This window comes from Peromyscus californicus, unplaced genomic scaffold, assembly GCF_007827085.1.
Source record: "Peromyscus californicus insignis strain IS unplaced genomic scaffold, ASM782708v3 Scaffold_12__1_contigs__length_115047231, whole genome shotgun sequence".
Lineage (NCBI taxonomy): Eukaryota > Metazoa > Chordata > Mammalia > Rodentia > Cricetidae > Peromyscus > Peromyscus californicus.
Genome location: NW_026294413.1, coordinates 79,664,790 through 79,679,811, shown reverse-complemented (window position 1 = coordinate 79,679,811; position 15,022 = coordinate 79,664,790). Strand labels below are relative to the sequence as shown.

Below are 15,022 nucleotides of genomic sequence, written 5' to 3'. Positions count from 1 at the left end.
TTCAGTTCTAAGCCTTTAAACTTGACAGAATATATAACTTACTGTCAAGTTTTTTAGCTTAGAGTTGATCAGTAGAATTTTAAACTTTTGATATAATTAACTAGATACTAATCCTCTTAATGAGATCAATTTTAGTCTTAATTTATCATACACAAGTTGTAGCATATTTCATATCAGTCACTTCTGCTGTCACAAACTCTCAAACCATAGTCCAATAAACATTTTTTTTCTTCTTTCAACTTTTAATTATAACAAAAAGTGTTCACATTCTGAAAGGGGCTGATAATGAGTGTTTAAGGACTGATAAATACAGATGGGTCTCTTTTCATTCTGTTTGGTGTATTTTTGTTTGTTTGTTTGTTTGAGACAAAGTCTCATTGTGTAACCCTGGCTGGCCTGGAACTCACAGAGCTCCACCTACCTAAGTGCTAGGATCAAAGGTATGGTCACCATGCCCAGTTAGATGGATCTTTTGTCCTAGTTTTCTCTCTGGGAAAATTTTGTAGAATTCTTTCCAGATACACAGTGCTAGATTTTTTTTTTCAAAGTTGAGTTGCACAGTGGGCATATATTGTGTATGTCTGAGTTTGATTTAGCAAGTAAGGAATATTTAATCTTTATTCAGTATTCATTCTACCTCTTTTGGATCCCCAATTCACTTTACTTTCTGGTTAAGATCGCCAATGTTTTCTAATTTAGTTTTTAAGGCTCTTCCATTCATAACTGTTTTGGATGAAATAAATAATTTCTAAATCATACTTTTTCTTAGAAAGACATTTCAGAAGTAAGTATTGTAATTACCTTTATTGTTGAAGAAGCAAAGCAGAAGAAATGGGGGCATTCTTGTAATATTCTGAGCATGCACCCTTTGGGTACAGAAGGGATAACATTGTCAGGCAGGTACTATTATTCTTTGCATTTTTGGATCCTGGTCCCCAGTGTGAGCTCTTTTTTGTTTGTTTGTTTAAACCCAAAAATTAGCGAGTAACGTTTAAAATTTTTTTGAATTACTATTTTATTATCTTATTCATATGGATGTTTGGCCTGCATATATGTACACACACTGTGTGGATGCATGGTGTCCTCAGATCAGAAGAGGATGTTGCATCCCCTGGAACCAGCATTACAGATGGTTGTTAGATGTCAGGAATCAAACTTCAGTTCTCTGCAAGAATAGCAGATGTTTGGAACTGCTTACTGCATTGCCCCAAAAGGCAACTTTGACTGCAAAATGCAAGACTAAATAGTCAATTCTTTAAATGGGCCAGTACAAGTTATGCCAAGAATTTTTTTCTCACATGACCTATGTATTGTACCGTATAATGAAATAATTAGGATTAATTGCCTAAAAGACATTAGTTACTTCCCTTAATGCCTTTCTGATTAGCATATGGGTTTTAAAAGATGCCCAGTAGCCTTTCTTTCTTCACCTAAGAATGCAGGCTTCTCGCTTCTAAGCAAATTAATCATCATGATAAACTTAATATAAATAGAATTTTAAAATGTTACAGATGTTTAGATAGTTGGACAGTCAGTATTAGAGTAGGAGCTAGGATGCAGTGGTATACACTCATAGTCTCTCAGCTACTTTAGAAACTGGTGCAAGCCAGCCTCCTTCAACACAAACAAAACCCAAGTTCCTAGCATAGAAATGGTTCCTTTTAGGCTCCCCCTAAAGAACAGAACTTGAGAATTAGACTAATTCAACAAATTCACAGTCCCTAAATTTCATCACAGTTGTACTAGATTTTGCTGCTATGCTTTACATTATAAATGTAAAGGGACAGAAAACCATTACTGATCCCTTCTAGTTTGTATCTTAGGGAACCAAGTAGTGATGAATGTTATTGGTACTAGAAGTGAAAGAAAAGATTCTCCTACTTGCTTTTCTGCTACAGTGCTATTATAATTTTCCTGTAATGATAATGCACTGATAAACATAGTGAAAAATTCTAGTGCCATCAAAACACTGAATTTAAGATGAGTAATTAATACTGGAGTACATTTGCATGGGTGCTGAGGTGTCTGTCTCAATAGGTCTATATGTCCTGTGTTCTGATGTCATAGTGCTGTGTGTAAGCTGTGCTGTTTTAGGAATTTGGGGGATTGGGTGGGGCTTCCCAATATGGGTATAGTTTGTGTTCAATTGTAAATGATGATATAGTTTGGGTACTGTGATATATTAAGTGATCATTGCCTTTTCTGCTGTACAATATGACCCTTCTCATCTCTCTCATTCATTTTGCATGCCTCTGCTCACTTCTGTACAGCCACAGTTGAGGCTATTGAGGCTGAAAAAGGTACGATCAGAGTCCTTGCACTGGGCAGAGATCTGTGGTCTGTGGGTGGGCATCAGAGAATATCCTGTGGGTGTGTCTTATGCCTAGCTTACACAGATAATCATACTGGCTGACTCATCAAGTTTAACAGTCACAGTCCTTTTTTTTTTTTTTTTTTTTTTTTAATTACAAGAGCTGATACCTATAGAGTCTTTTCTCTTTCTAATATAATCCAGAGTTTATTGTTGCTGAATTCTTTAGCATATGTTGTATATCATAGCATTTATGTTGCCTGTTTTAATGGACATTATTAAACTAACCCTGCAAGTAGAGCTCTAGCCCATATTTTGTGTTTTATGCTACTCAGATTTTTTTTCTCTATGTGAAACCCCCACTAAATAAATATGTGAGTTTGTTTTTGCCCATTCTAGTACAGAAACTGATACTATAATGATTTTTGTTTCCTGCAGTTTGGGCTGTAGTTTTATGGTTAAGATTATATTCATGTGTATCAAGACTTAGCTTGATCTTACACACTTCTAAGTGGCCACAGCCATTTGTTTGGTTCATGTTTATAAGTAGTGCTAGACAAAGCAGTATATATTTTAAAGTTCTGCTCATTTATATCTATAAAATCATTTTTCTCTTTAAAAAGAAAGCAAAGTTTTAAATTTCAATAATTTTTCCTTTTTAGTTTTGGTGGGAATGTATAACTATACTGTTAAGTTGTAGTTAAAACTAAGAACAAGAGTCAAAAAATGGAGAATCTAGATTCTATTCTGACACTGAACGTTTCTGGCCTTTTTAATATCCTTTGTGAATTACAGGAGTCCTGTCCTTCTAAGTGAAAGAATCTGAACTTAAACTCTTGAGAGTGTACAAAGTACTACGGGGACTAGAAAACAATAACTGTTTTGTTAATAAAAGAGTTTTAGCTAAATTGCAAAAAAATAAAAAATAGAATAAAAAACAAAAAATTAGTAGTGCTAGAGATTAAATCTATAAAACAGCTAGACTGTAAGTAATTATATGGATATCTTTCTTAATGAGCATTTTATTACTGGCATCTGTATCTTCCAGATGAAGTGAATGAGAATCCATAAGAATTGATGTAAGCTGGGCTTGGTGGTGATGTCTATCCTAGCAGTAGGGCCATTGAGTCAGGAGGATCATGAATTTGAGGCCAGGCCAAGCTATGTAGTATATATGTATATAATGATTCCAAGGCCAGCCTGAGCTATGTAGTGAGACCCTGTCTCAAAACAAACAGTTATAAGAACCCTTAATGCCGGGCGCACTCGGGAGGCAGAGGCAGGCCTCTTTGTGATCTTTGTGAGTTCGAGGCCAGCCTGGTCTATAGAGCTAGATCCAGGAAAGGCGCAAAACTACACAGAGAAACCCTGTCTCGAAAAAAAAAAAAAAAAAAAAAAGAAAACCTTAATACTTAAGAAGGATTACCATTTATTTTGACATAGTTTGTAGTAATTGGCCAGAGAATGAAAGGAAACATGTTCTAAAATATGAAACTATGCCTACTTTTTGTTTATCAACCGAACACAGTTCTAACTTGGGGGTCATTTTCCACTTTTTCATTTTGTACTGGTATACCTCCAAGATAGTTCGTACCCTGCTCCATTTCACCTCCACTTCTTGAACATATTCTTGTGTTGGGGATTATCCTTATTTAGCTTCCTCAGTTGCCCCTCTCTTTGCTACCTCACCTTTGTGATGGTCACCTTGTGATCTAGGTTTGAGGTAAGAGGAGATAACTGGTTTAGTAGAAGCAGGCCAATACCCTGAGACCATTGTCTACAGGTTGATTTTGGGGGCAGGGAAAGGCAATTTTAGTGTTTTTGTTTTGCTTTACTTTAAGACAAAACAATGTTAACTTGTTACCTATGAAGTTGTCATCTTTTTATTTAGATTTAAGTGTTTCATATTTTAGTGGGGAGACTAAAATGGGTGTAGAATTCAATTAAAATTTAAGTGTTGCTATTTATAGTCATTTCTTTTTCTTTTCCTTAAAAGTCATTATGTTTTTGAAAACTCAGAATTGTTTTTACAATTACTGACTTATCAAATTTGCATTTTGTTAAGCAATACGAGGATTCTCTCCACCACATAGAATCTGCAGTTTTGAAGAGGCAAAGGGTTTGGATAGGATCAATGAGAGAATGCCACCCCGGAAAGATGCTGTACAGCAAGATGGTTTCAATTCCCTGAACACCGCACATGCCACTGAGAACCACGGGACTGGCAACCATAGTGCCCAGTGACCAGCGGCTTCCCGGGGACTCTCAGGTCTTGGGCCCCAAATGGACAGATCACCCAAGGAGCTGGAGGGGTCGGCCAAGCTGATGATAAATGTCACAGTCTCTCTGAAGAAACCATTGTGCTTTTTGAGACCCTTGTCCCCTTCCTGGATGGAGGCTTGAGGGCCCTGGGACATGTGCTATCTAATAAGATTGGGTAATCGCTGCCACAGTGGAGAGCAGTGAGCAAGGGGCTTGGGGCAATTTCCAGTGGAGGCTATCTACACCTCCATTTATGCTTGTGGTTCACACATTTACGTTTACAAATGAGATTTCTTTTTTTTTTTCCTCAGTAGGATTAGGTTTTTTTTCAATCATGACTTTAAATGCAATCTTTAGAGTTAACGTGGACTCTCCCCCCACCCCATGAAATGTCTTTAAAAGGATGAATTAGCATGGTCTTAAAATATATTTCTGAGGTTACTAGCTGTATTTTGAATTGTAGGCAAAATCTGAGAAACCCAGTTGGTGTTTATACAAAATGCTGACCTCAGGTCTATAGTTCTTAAATGTGGCTAATTCTGTAACATAGTCTTGGTATTTTTCAATTATGAATGCATAAACTATTTCTAAGACTCTTACTTGAACACAAATCCAAAAACCAATTTAGAATCTTTTTTGTCCATATCTTTTGAGATTTACACCCCAGAGATTTAAGGAAGAAAAAAAAAAGCCTAAATTTTCAAATTATAATGAATTACAGAATTACTCATTTAAGGTACTTTAAAAGAAGTTTGTACATTGTCAAAGTAAATTTTAATTCAAATCATGTCTGTAAAACTTGACGTATTTTGTGTATGCATGTTTTCATTTTGCAAATATTTAATATATAGACCTATGATGTACAGGTACAACATGTATAGGTTACGTAGATGTTATGAGAGATTTTAGTTTATTGTGAGTACTCCAGTTGCTTAAAAAACCACCAGGGTGATTTGCTGCTGGCTTTCTATCATTTTTATGTTTAAATGCAAAGGAAATTTTAAAATGTCTGGAAATGTTTTTGATGAAGTAATGCAGCCTAGAAGCAATGGTTCTCTTCAACCCTTCAGATGTTAGTGGAAGCATAAAAGTCAAGACTGCATGTTGAAATTTTACTTTTGATAGTTACAGAACTGCTTGGTTAAACTAAGTGGAACCATGTGCTAATTTTACACAGTTATTGACCTGTGCTGATTGCCACTGTAGTTTGGTATTTCCCTTTACTTTGGTGGCCTGCTTCCCTCATGCCCTGGAATACAACTCAGAGCTCCAGGCAGCGGAACCATCTGTTGTTTTGTTTGCCAGAAAGTGCACCCTGTATGGTCTCCTGTCTAAGTTGGAAATATTATGCATGTGCAGGACTATTCGAATATTTTATAAACAGTAGCACACAATAAATTCCATGCATGGGCCGCTGCTCCAATCTCTGTGTTGGGTTTTATTTGGAAGGTATAGTCCGATTTAACCTTTTTATGCAAATTGTAAAATTCTGTTCATGGAGCTAGGATATCCTTCAGAGATTATCCTATAAATAATTAATTATGATTTCATGAATTAAAGTCTTGTCTATAAATTTTACTTGTATTTATTTATTTATTTATTTATTTTTGGTTTTTCGAGACAGGGTTTCTCTGTGTAGTTTTGGTGCCTGTCCTGGATCTTGCGCTGTCTACCAGGCTGTCCTTGAACTCACAGAGATCCACCTGGCTCTGCCTCCTGAGTGCTGGGATCAAAGGTGTGCACCACCACCACCACCACCACCACCACTACTACTACTACTACTACTACTACCACCACCACCACCACCACCACCACCACCACCACCACCCCACCACCCCCACCCCACCACCCCGGCTTATTATGCTTTTTTTTAAAATGTATTTGAGCATTAGAGGACTTTGAATGCCTCCAATAATCTTCCAGAATATAGTATTTAAAGTCACTTGGGGCTAGGGCTATAGTTCAGTGGAAGGTTGCTTGCCAGTCATGTGCAAGGCCCTGGGTACCCCTACCGTAAACAAAATAAAAGTCACTGTTTTCACCAACTCTTAGTTGGAAGAAATGTTCTAGTCTTGAACTTTGTTAGAGTGATAAATTGTGTTTTGATAAATTGGGTAGTTTAGCAATAAGCAAAATACTAGTATTTGGTTACTCTGAAATTGTGCTTTGCCTCCTGTGCCATGGTTGAAGTGAGTATAACATTGTGCAAATGGAGAAATTGCTCACAATTTATAATATAATATGAAAAATAGCTTTAAACAGTAACTATGATACACATAAAGCATAGTTTATATCAAAATATATATCTTGCCAAATTCCAGATAAAAACAGAACCTAAACCGGGTGATGGTGGGACACGCCTTTAATCCCAGCACTTGAGAGGCAGAGGCAGGCGATATTTGTGAGTTCAAGGCCATCCTGGTCTACAAAGTTAGGACAGCCAGGGTGCTACACAGAGAAACCCTGTCTTGAAAAACCAAAAAAAACAGACAGACAAACAAACAAACAAGAACCTAAGTTGTTTATTATAGTATCCACCATAATAATTAATTTGTAAACTAGTCCATTAGCTGCCTCTAAAATTACCATGTATTGTATACTTTAAAGATTTTTTCATAGTTTTTTTTTTATGAAAATTACATTGTTAAAGTAGTAGGAACTTAACTAGTATTTTAAGTGCTAGGAACTTCTTAGCACTTCTTTGATTTATTACTAGGGTTATATATATATATATTTGTGGGAGTCATAGGTAAGCATCATTATCAAACTTGAAGAATTACAAGTTGGTGGTAAAAATTAAGAAGGAGAAAGGAAAAGAACTTGGACAAATCAGTGTACATGAAAATGGTAGACTTGTCATCCAGCCTCACAGACATCTTTTAGATTAATAAAGTAGGAACCCTGTGTAGCCTCTACCCTCTTCCTCCTTCCTTTTTTGTCCTGAAAAGAGTCTAGGTAGCTCAGATTACCTACCCTTCAACTCTTCTGTCCTCTTGCCTCAGCCTCCCTAGGTAAGGGCTAGGATTTTTACAGGGATGAACTACTATGCCTGGCCTGCCATCTTCATGGACAGTTTTACCAAAAATGGTTAAATACTTAAGATAATTTTCATTGCAACTCATGATGCAAATTGTGGAAAATACAGATCTCTAAGTTGTTACTTCAGATGTCTACCAGTGGAAGTAGTAATGCTAAAATAGAAATTGCCCCTATTTTTTACCCTGTCATTATCCTCTGTATTCAAATATGATACTTCTAAGTTAGCAGAGTCAGTCTGTGATTGATTGATTGATTGATTGATTGATTGATTGATTTTTGTGCCTTCTGGATGGAATTCAGTCATCAGCAACAGAACTCTTAACCCCGTTGAAGGTCATCATTTCATTTGAGGCCATTTTAGTTTGAAGTTGGCCTTTAAATCTTTACTCACAATAGTCACCTGTTTAATCAGTGTTTTTGAATATTGCAACTGATTTCCTTTGTTTACAGCTATTCTAAATGGTGTTATGCAATGTTTCATTAACTCCTTACGTTCATGCTTTAGAGTTTGAGATTCCTTTGGAATCCTTTCTTTGTGTTAAAATTTTGTAATTTGATGTAGTACATTCCAGGACCCTATTGCTAGAGGTTCTGTTTCCCAGAGGCAGGTAAGTGACAGTTGAGGTCAGACATAAGCAGAAAACAAAAGGGGGAGGGTGGATTTTTTAGTCATACAGGAGCACTGTCCAAATATCTGCTGTTAGGTTCTTCAGCTCAGTAGTTGTAAGTGGAAAGGAGCCAGGATGTGTGATTGTACTTCTGGATCAACATCCTTTACCAGGAATGGAAGGATAGCTGAGTTAATTCTTTCCTGTTTTCTGTCCCTATAAATAGTAAGTACTTTTACTCAGTACTGAAAATATTGGTCTTACCTATTTTGATATTCCAGAAGCATTTATTCCTCTGCATTTATTTTTCTTTTGAAAGTGTCATGTCTCCTCCTTTAGAGAGTACTTCATGCTCCTTCCAGTGAAGTGTTTTTACAAAGTAGTTCTCCTTTTTCCTACAGTTAAGTTCCTTGTACCATTAAATGCCATTTCTCTTTTCTTTTTTGGGTAATTATATTTGTACTTGAGCCTAGATTGGACATTGTTGAATTCTATTTGAGCAGTGTGTTAGGCTAAAAAGGGACATCGGGTTTGGAGAACTCATCTTGGATCTAGACTGACACCCACCTTTTCCCTTTTCCTTTGGTCTGGTGTCTGTCCTTCCAGCCAAATATTGATTCCTTAATTAATCCCAGGGGATTCCCCCCTCCCCCATGAAGCTGTAAAGTGAGAGAAGAAATGCTACCTTGAGAGATATCCAGGAAATAGTTGGTTTCATCTTTCCTCAGCTTGCCTGGCTCTGGTGAGTTGGGAAGTGTTGACAGAGTCTTGAGCCCTCTTGGCAGAGAATAAAGATCAGAAAGAGAACTCAAGCAGGTGTCCAGGTCCTGACTTGCCTCGTTAGGGAGAATTCAGCCTTGTCTGTCTGGTTGGCAGGGCACACTTAAGTAACTGAGACCCAGCATTTCAGCAGTTTGCAGACGAAGTGATATGAGGGAACAGCTGCAAGTGAGACCCAGCCTAGATCGGAAGAGGTCAGGCGTTCACTTCACTTGGAGGAAAGAGAAGGAAGCAAGCCTAGGGCTTAGCAGGGTAAGTTACTTTCCCATCAATCTGTCTACTTAGTTCATTTTATAATTCTGTAAAGTATCACTTGAGGGAGTGTTAATCACTGATTAAGCAGCTAGTGTGGTCAGAATAGCAGTATTCTTTTTTGTTGTTTTTCGAGACAGGGTTTCTCTGTAATTCTGGCTGTCCTGGAACTAGTTCTGTAGACCAGGCTGGGCTTGAACTCAGAAATCTGTTTGCCTCTGCCTCCTGAGTGCTGGGATTAAAGGTGTGCTCCACTACTGCCTGGCCAAAATAGCAATATTCTAAATGTACTATTTCCCACTTCCGCCTTCTCTCCACATTTGGGGGTTTTATTCTTCGGTTTTTGAGTCTGCACTCCAACTCACGATCACCCTGCCTCAGCTTCCTGAGCGCTGGAATAAGTGTTCATCATCATGGCAGCCTTCCCTTGCCCTTTTCAAGGAGCCCGGTGACCAGTTCTACTTCCCGCTGTCTTCCCACCACCATCCAAACAATGTATTTGCTGATGGATTCAAGAAACTACAATGGGTTCTCCTGATCTGGAGACAGTGAGACTGTAACTGTATCTTCTGTGAAATACGGGACTTTTGTTAATGAGGAGGGAGAAAACGGGAGACTGCCGTTTAGGAATGGGTTAATGATTTAGGTTAGACACTGGAGAGGAAGGATGAGAATTTCTCTAGAAGCCAGCTTACATTTCTATACTCATTGGTGTTTTCTCTAAGTCATCAGGATGCCTAGAAGAAAAAATTAAGCCATCTCTTTTACAGGTACAGTATAGGCACCATAGCTCTTTCTAGTTTCACCCTTCCATATCCTCTGGTGTTTTTTCCCTCCCTCCTTCGCTTTTCTCAGTTTATACCCCTTGAACTTGGAGGAGCTTGGGACTCTGGGAAAACTAGAACCAAGGTCTGAGTCTACCGTATACAAATTCAGAAATAGTTACACACACACACACATTTAATAACCCAACTTCTCATTCCTACATTCTCACCTTCCTGTCAGAAAGCAAGTACATTTACAACATAGGTCATCAGTATGCTCTGGATGTGCACTGGTGCACCGCTTTTGATTTCTGTCCAGTAATATCTTACCTTCCTGTGCGTACACATTTCTGAGCATAAATCTCCCATTGAAGGAAGGAATCCTTGAAAATGCATAAATGAAGCAGTATCTTTCCGACCTTAATTGTCTCCCACTATGGCAAAAGGTTATGGGCTAGTTTCAGGAAGTCGCTTATTAGAAACTTTTGGATGTAAGACTGTACATCTATCCAGTTAGATGTACTTTCACCTGGGGAATGGTTCTAGCATTTAAATGCTTCTCTTAGAATGCAGTAATTCTGGAACACATTGAACATAGGAGTATGTGTGATGATTAAAAGTGGATAGCAGGGAGCTGGATATAGCTCAAGAGTGCTTGTCTAACATTTATCAAGCCCTGGTTTCAATCCCTAGCACTGCACAAACTGGGCATGGTAGTGCATGCTTGTAATTACAAGCACTAGCAAATGGGTGCAGAAGAATCAGAAGTTTATGACCATCTTTACACAGTTCAAGGTCAGCTTGGGCCTTGAACTGTGTGAAGACAGGTGGACTGGGAGTTTTGCTCAGTGGCAGAATACTTACTTGGTATACAGAAGGCCTGAGGTTTGATCCCTAGTATCATGGAAGGAAGGATGAATTACAGGCATAATCAAGACAGTTCTTGGAAATGGGGTTCAGAAGTATGAAGAGAAAGAGTGTTCCCATTTACTCTTTATACAGGGACATAACTTGTAAAGCTTAGGACCATCAGTTTTCATTAGGTCCCATATCCTCACTGGTGTTGTGTAGAGAATACAGATGAGCTTTTATTGTCTCTGCTTTATGGACTCAAACAAGCTATTCACTCCAACGTTGAGGAGAGATACTAGAAGGGTGGATGGAAACAAGGAAGGATGAGGAGAAAGAGTGCAAGAGAAAAATGGACATTAATTCCTCCATGAACCTCAGGCCATGGATTTATAAGAGCAGCATTTAAAAGATGGGTATGAGCTGAATGATTCTGGAAATATCTGGATTTTGCCACCTGCGTACATTTTGGAGCTCCATGATGGTTCTGGAGACATCCCTTTAACAAACCTGATTGCAAAGAGTCAAATGTCAGGCCATTTTTATAACAAAACATGATCCCTGATGTGAACTTTGTTACCTTGTTTTCAGTAGAACCAACTGCTGCCAGTGTTTTTATCCTCTTTCCTTTCCTTGTCCCTGGAGACAGTAAACCTGGATATTAATAACTTTAGCCTCTCCGTGTCTACAGATATCTTTCTTAGGTCCCTTTTTTTTCAAGTTGAGAAATTCACATATAACATGAAATTTAAAAATTTAAAAGTTAGCAATTAAATGGCATTTCGTAGTCTGTTGATGTAGCTCAGTTGGTGCTTGCCTGGATTTGTATGAAGCCCTGGGTTTGATTCCCATCCCTCATAAATCCAGTATGGGGGTGTCTATTTGTAATTGGAACACTCAGGAGATAGACACAGAAGAATCAAAATTTGAAATTCATTCTCTCCATAGGAAGCTTGGGATACTTGAAAAGTTTTTTGTTGTTGTTGGTATTTGTTTGTTTGTTTGTTTATTTATTTATTTATTTAGGCTTTTTGAGACAGAGTTTCTCTGTTGTTCTGGCTGTCCTGGAATTCACTTTGGGACCAGGCTGGCCTCAGTCTCACACGGATTTGCCCGCCTCTGCCTCTACCACCACCACCACCCGGCTTTAATTTATTTATTTGTTTTTAATGTTCACAGTGGTATAAACCTCTCTATCTAAAACTAAAACATTTTCATCCCTAAAAAAAACTCGACTGAGGCAGTTATTCCTCATTTCTTCTCCATCCAGTCCCTGATGACTGTCAATCTATCTCCAAGTTTACTTCTTTTTTTTTTTTTCTTCCCTACATATAAATTTCAGTGTGTTCACCAATCATCCATTATTGGACCTTTAGTTGTTTGAAGTTGTTGATTGTCTGGACAGTGTTGTTGTGAGCATTCATATAAAAAAGTATTAGGTAACCATTTTCAGTTATTTGCAGGTGCATACCCATGAATTGCTGTATCCTGTAGTAATTCTATGTTATACTACTTTTTTCCTTCCTTCTTTCTTTTCGTTTTGTGAGACACTGTATTCCTGACTAGCCTTAAAATCACTGTGTAGTCTAGTCTGGTCTAGAATTTGTGTTAGTCCTCCTGCCTCTGAAATATTGAGATTATAGGTGCGAGTTATACATGGCCCCCTTTTTTCATTTCTCTTTTGAGAGCCATCTTTATGGGTGGATGAAAAGATATTTTATTATAGTTCTGATTGGTAATTCCTTAATGACCAGTGAACATGTTTTCTTCTGTTTATGTTCCATTTGCAACTATTCTTTGGAAAAATAATCTACTTAAATATCTTCTCTTTTTAATGCATTTTTATTTTTTATTTTTTTAAAAGATTTATTTATTTATTATACATAACAGTGTTCTGTCTGCATGTGTCCTTGTAGGCCAGAAGAGGGCACCAGATCTCATTACAGGTGGTTGTGAACCACCATGTGGTTGCTGGGAATTGAACTCAGGACCTCTAGAGCCAGTGCTCTTAACCATTGAGCCATCTCTCCAGCCCTGCATTTTTTTAATTTTTGAGAATTTTAGGCATATATATAATATATTTTGATCAGATGTACCTCTCATTCTTTCCCTCAACTTCTCCTGAACCCTCCACGCACACACACACATACAACATACACACACACATACAACATGGCCCACTCCCAAATTCATTTCTTTTTAATATAACCCGTTGAGACCTGTATATGTTTGGGTGTGGAGCCATGCATTGGAACATGAGTAAACTTCCAGTGACCACACTCCAATCAGTTAGGAATCAGACCTCCTGAACTTCTTCCCATACATGCTAGAATTTTGCCTAGCTTGATCTTCCGTTGATCTTGTGCAGGGGACCACAATCTATAATTTTATGACTACAACACCATGTCATGTCCAAGAGACAGCAATTTTATGGCATTCCTCCCCATCTTCCAGCTTTTACATCCCCTCCCACTCCTTTCCCCATCCAGTGTTCCCTGAATCTTGGTGGGTTAGTGTGTGGTACAGATGACAGTTTTCCCATTTAGGCCTGGGCACTCAAGGTCACGTATTCTTAGCACTTAAACCAGTTATGAGTTTCTCCATTAACTACTGTGCATTGCGAAAAGAAGTTTCTCTAACCAGGGATCAGAGCAGTACAAATCTATGGGAATAAATGCAAACATTTAGAAAGCAGTTTGACAACGTGGGAATTTAGCAAAATAGCAATACTAGGTTTCCCCTACATCCTATGAATTCCCCACTCGGGCTTTTGACTAGGTTTACAGTACCAAGCATGAAATTCCTTCTTGTGGAGCTGGCCTCAAATACAATCAAAAAGCAGTTGGTTCCTCCATAATGGTCAGGCCATCATTTTACCTTGAGTGAGCACATCTTATAATTTTAGCAATTAGAGCCTAACACTGGGTAAGGCCATTAATGTTTTTTCTCCCCCCACAGACCGCATAGCACCTCTGGGACTATGAAAGCTAGCTGGCAGAGAGAAAAATTCCTAATCAGTACTATATGTCTTGTATCCAACATATGTATTATCTTCAGCTGTAGGGCTTCAACATCAACTTAAGTATAATTTGCCTATTTTTAGTTAGGTTGTTTGTCATCTGTTGTTCATAGGAGTTGGATGTTGTTTTGAGACAAGGGCTCACTGTGTGGCCCTGTCCTGGAACTCTGGCAGTATAGACCAGGCTGGCCTGGAACTCACAGAGATCTGCTTGCCTCTGCCTTCTGAGTGCTGGAATCAAAGGTATGTGCCACCATGGCTGGCAAGAGTTTTTTTTATATACTCTACATATTAAATCTCCTTATGAGTGTGTAACATAGAAATATTTCCTCTAATTCTTTGGGTTATTTCACACTGTTGATGGTATCTCAAGTCATTTTTTCATTAGTTCTCAGATTATTCCTGTCAGTATTTCTACAGTCATTCTTTTCTTTGTATTAAAAAGTCCTTTTCCCTGTCTGCATGCATTCAGAGTATTCCCATCTTTCAAGATCAGTTCCAAAACTAATCTCTGTTTCATGAAGTCGTCCATTACTTATTTACTATGGAGACTGTCTTCTGCTCTCCCACAGTGCTTTCTAGAAGATTTCATAGTACTTTATACCCCCATTTAGATGACTTGCTTAAGTTTTTTCCTGTTTTCAGTTGACAGGGTTTCTTTGTTATAACCCAAACTGATCTCAGACTTGTGATACTCTTGCCTAAGCCTTCTACTGAGATCACAGGCACCATGCCCAACAGAAATACATATGTTTTCATATTTGTTTCCCTGTAGTATTTTACAAGTGATTTTACCTGTTTATCAATAAATATACATTGGATGAGTGGAAGTTTTAATTTTTTCCAGTATGACCTCTTGTGTCTAGGCACAGGTAAAAGAAAAGACAAGAAGAGAAACTTGGGTGTCCCAGAGTCCCAACTAGACTAGTGGATGGATATGGCCTTGATTTTACTTCAAAATTTGTATGTTTTATTAATTTTTTTTGAGACAGGGTTTCTCTGTGTAGTTTTGGGTGCCTGTCCTAGAACTCACTCTGTAGACCAGGCTGACCTCGAATTCACAGAGATCCTCCTGGCTCTGCCTCCCAAGTGTGTGCCACCACCTCTTGCTCGTAAAGTCATTTTTAAATTAGCATTT

General features: G+C 38.1%; 1 protein-coding gene across 5 annotated transcripts in view; it reads left to right on the top strand.

Annotated features, from left to right (window-relative positions):
* Positions 1-6,151, top strand: part of Ppp3cb (protein phosphatase 3 catalytic subunit beta) — a 47,693-nt gene extending 41,542 nt beyond the window's left edge. For all 5 annotated transcript variants that reach the window (XM_052733515.1, XM_052733518.1, XM_052733517.1 and 2 more), the window contains 2 exons: positions 2,271-2,300; positions 4,377-6,151. In XM_052733515.1, coding sequence (XP_052589475.1) covers positions 2,271-2,300; positions 4,377-4,555 — 209 coding nt within the window. In that variant the 3' untranslated portion in view covers positions 4,556-6,151. The remainder of the gene's footprint in view (positions 1-2,270; positions 2,301-4,376) is intronic.
* The last annotated feature ends 8,871 nt before the right edge of the window (positions 6,152-15,022 follow it).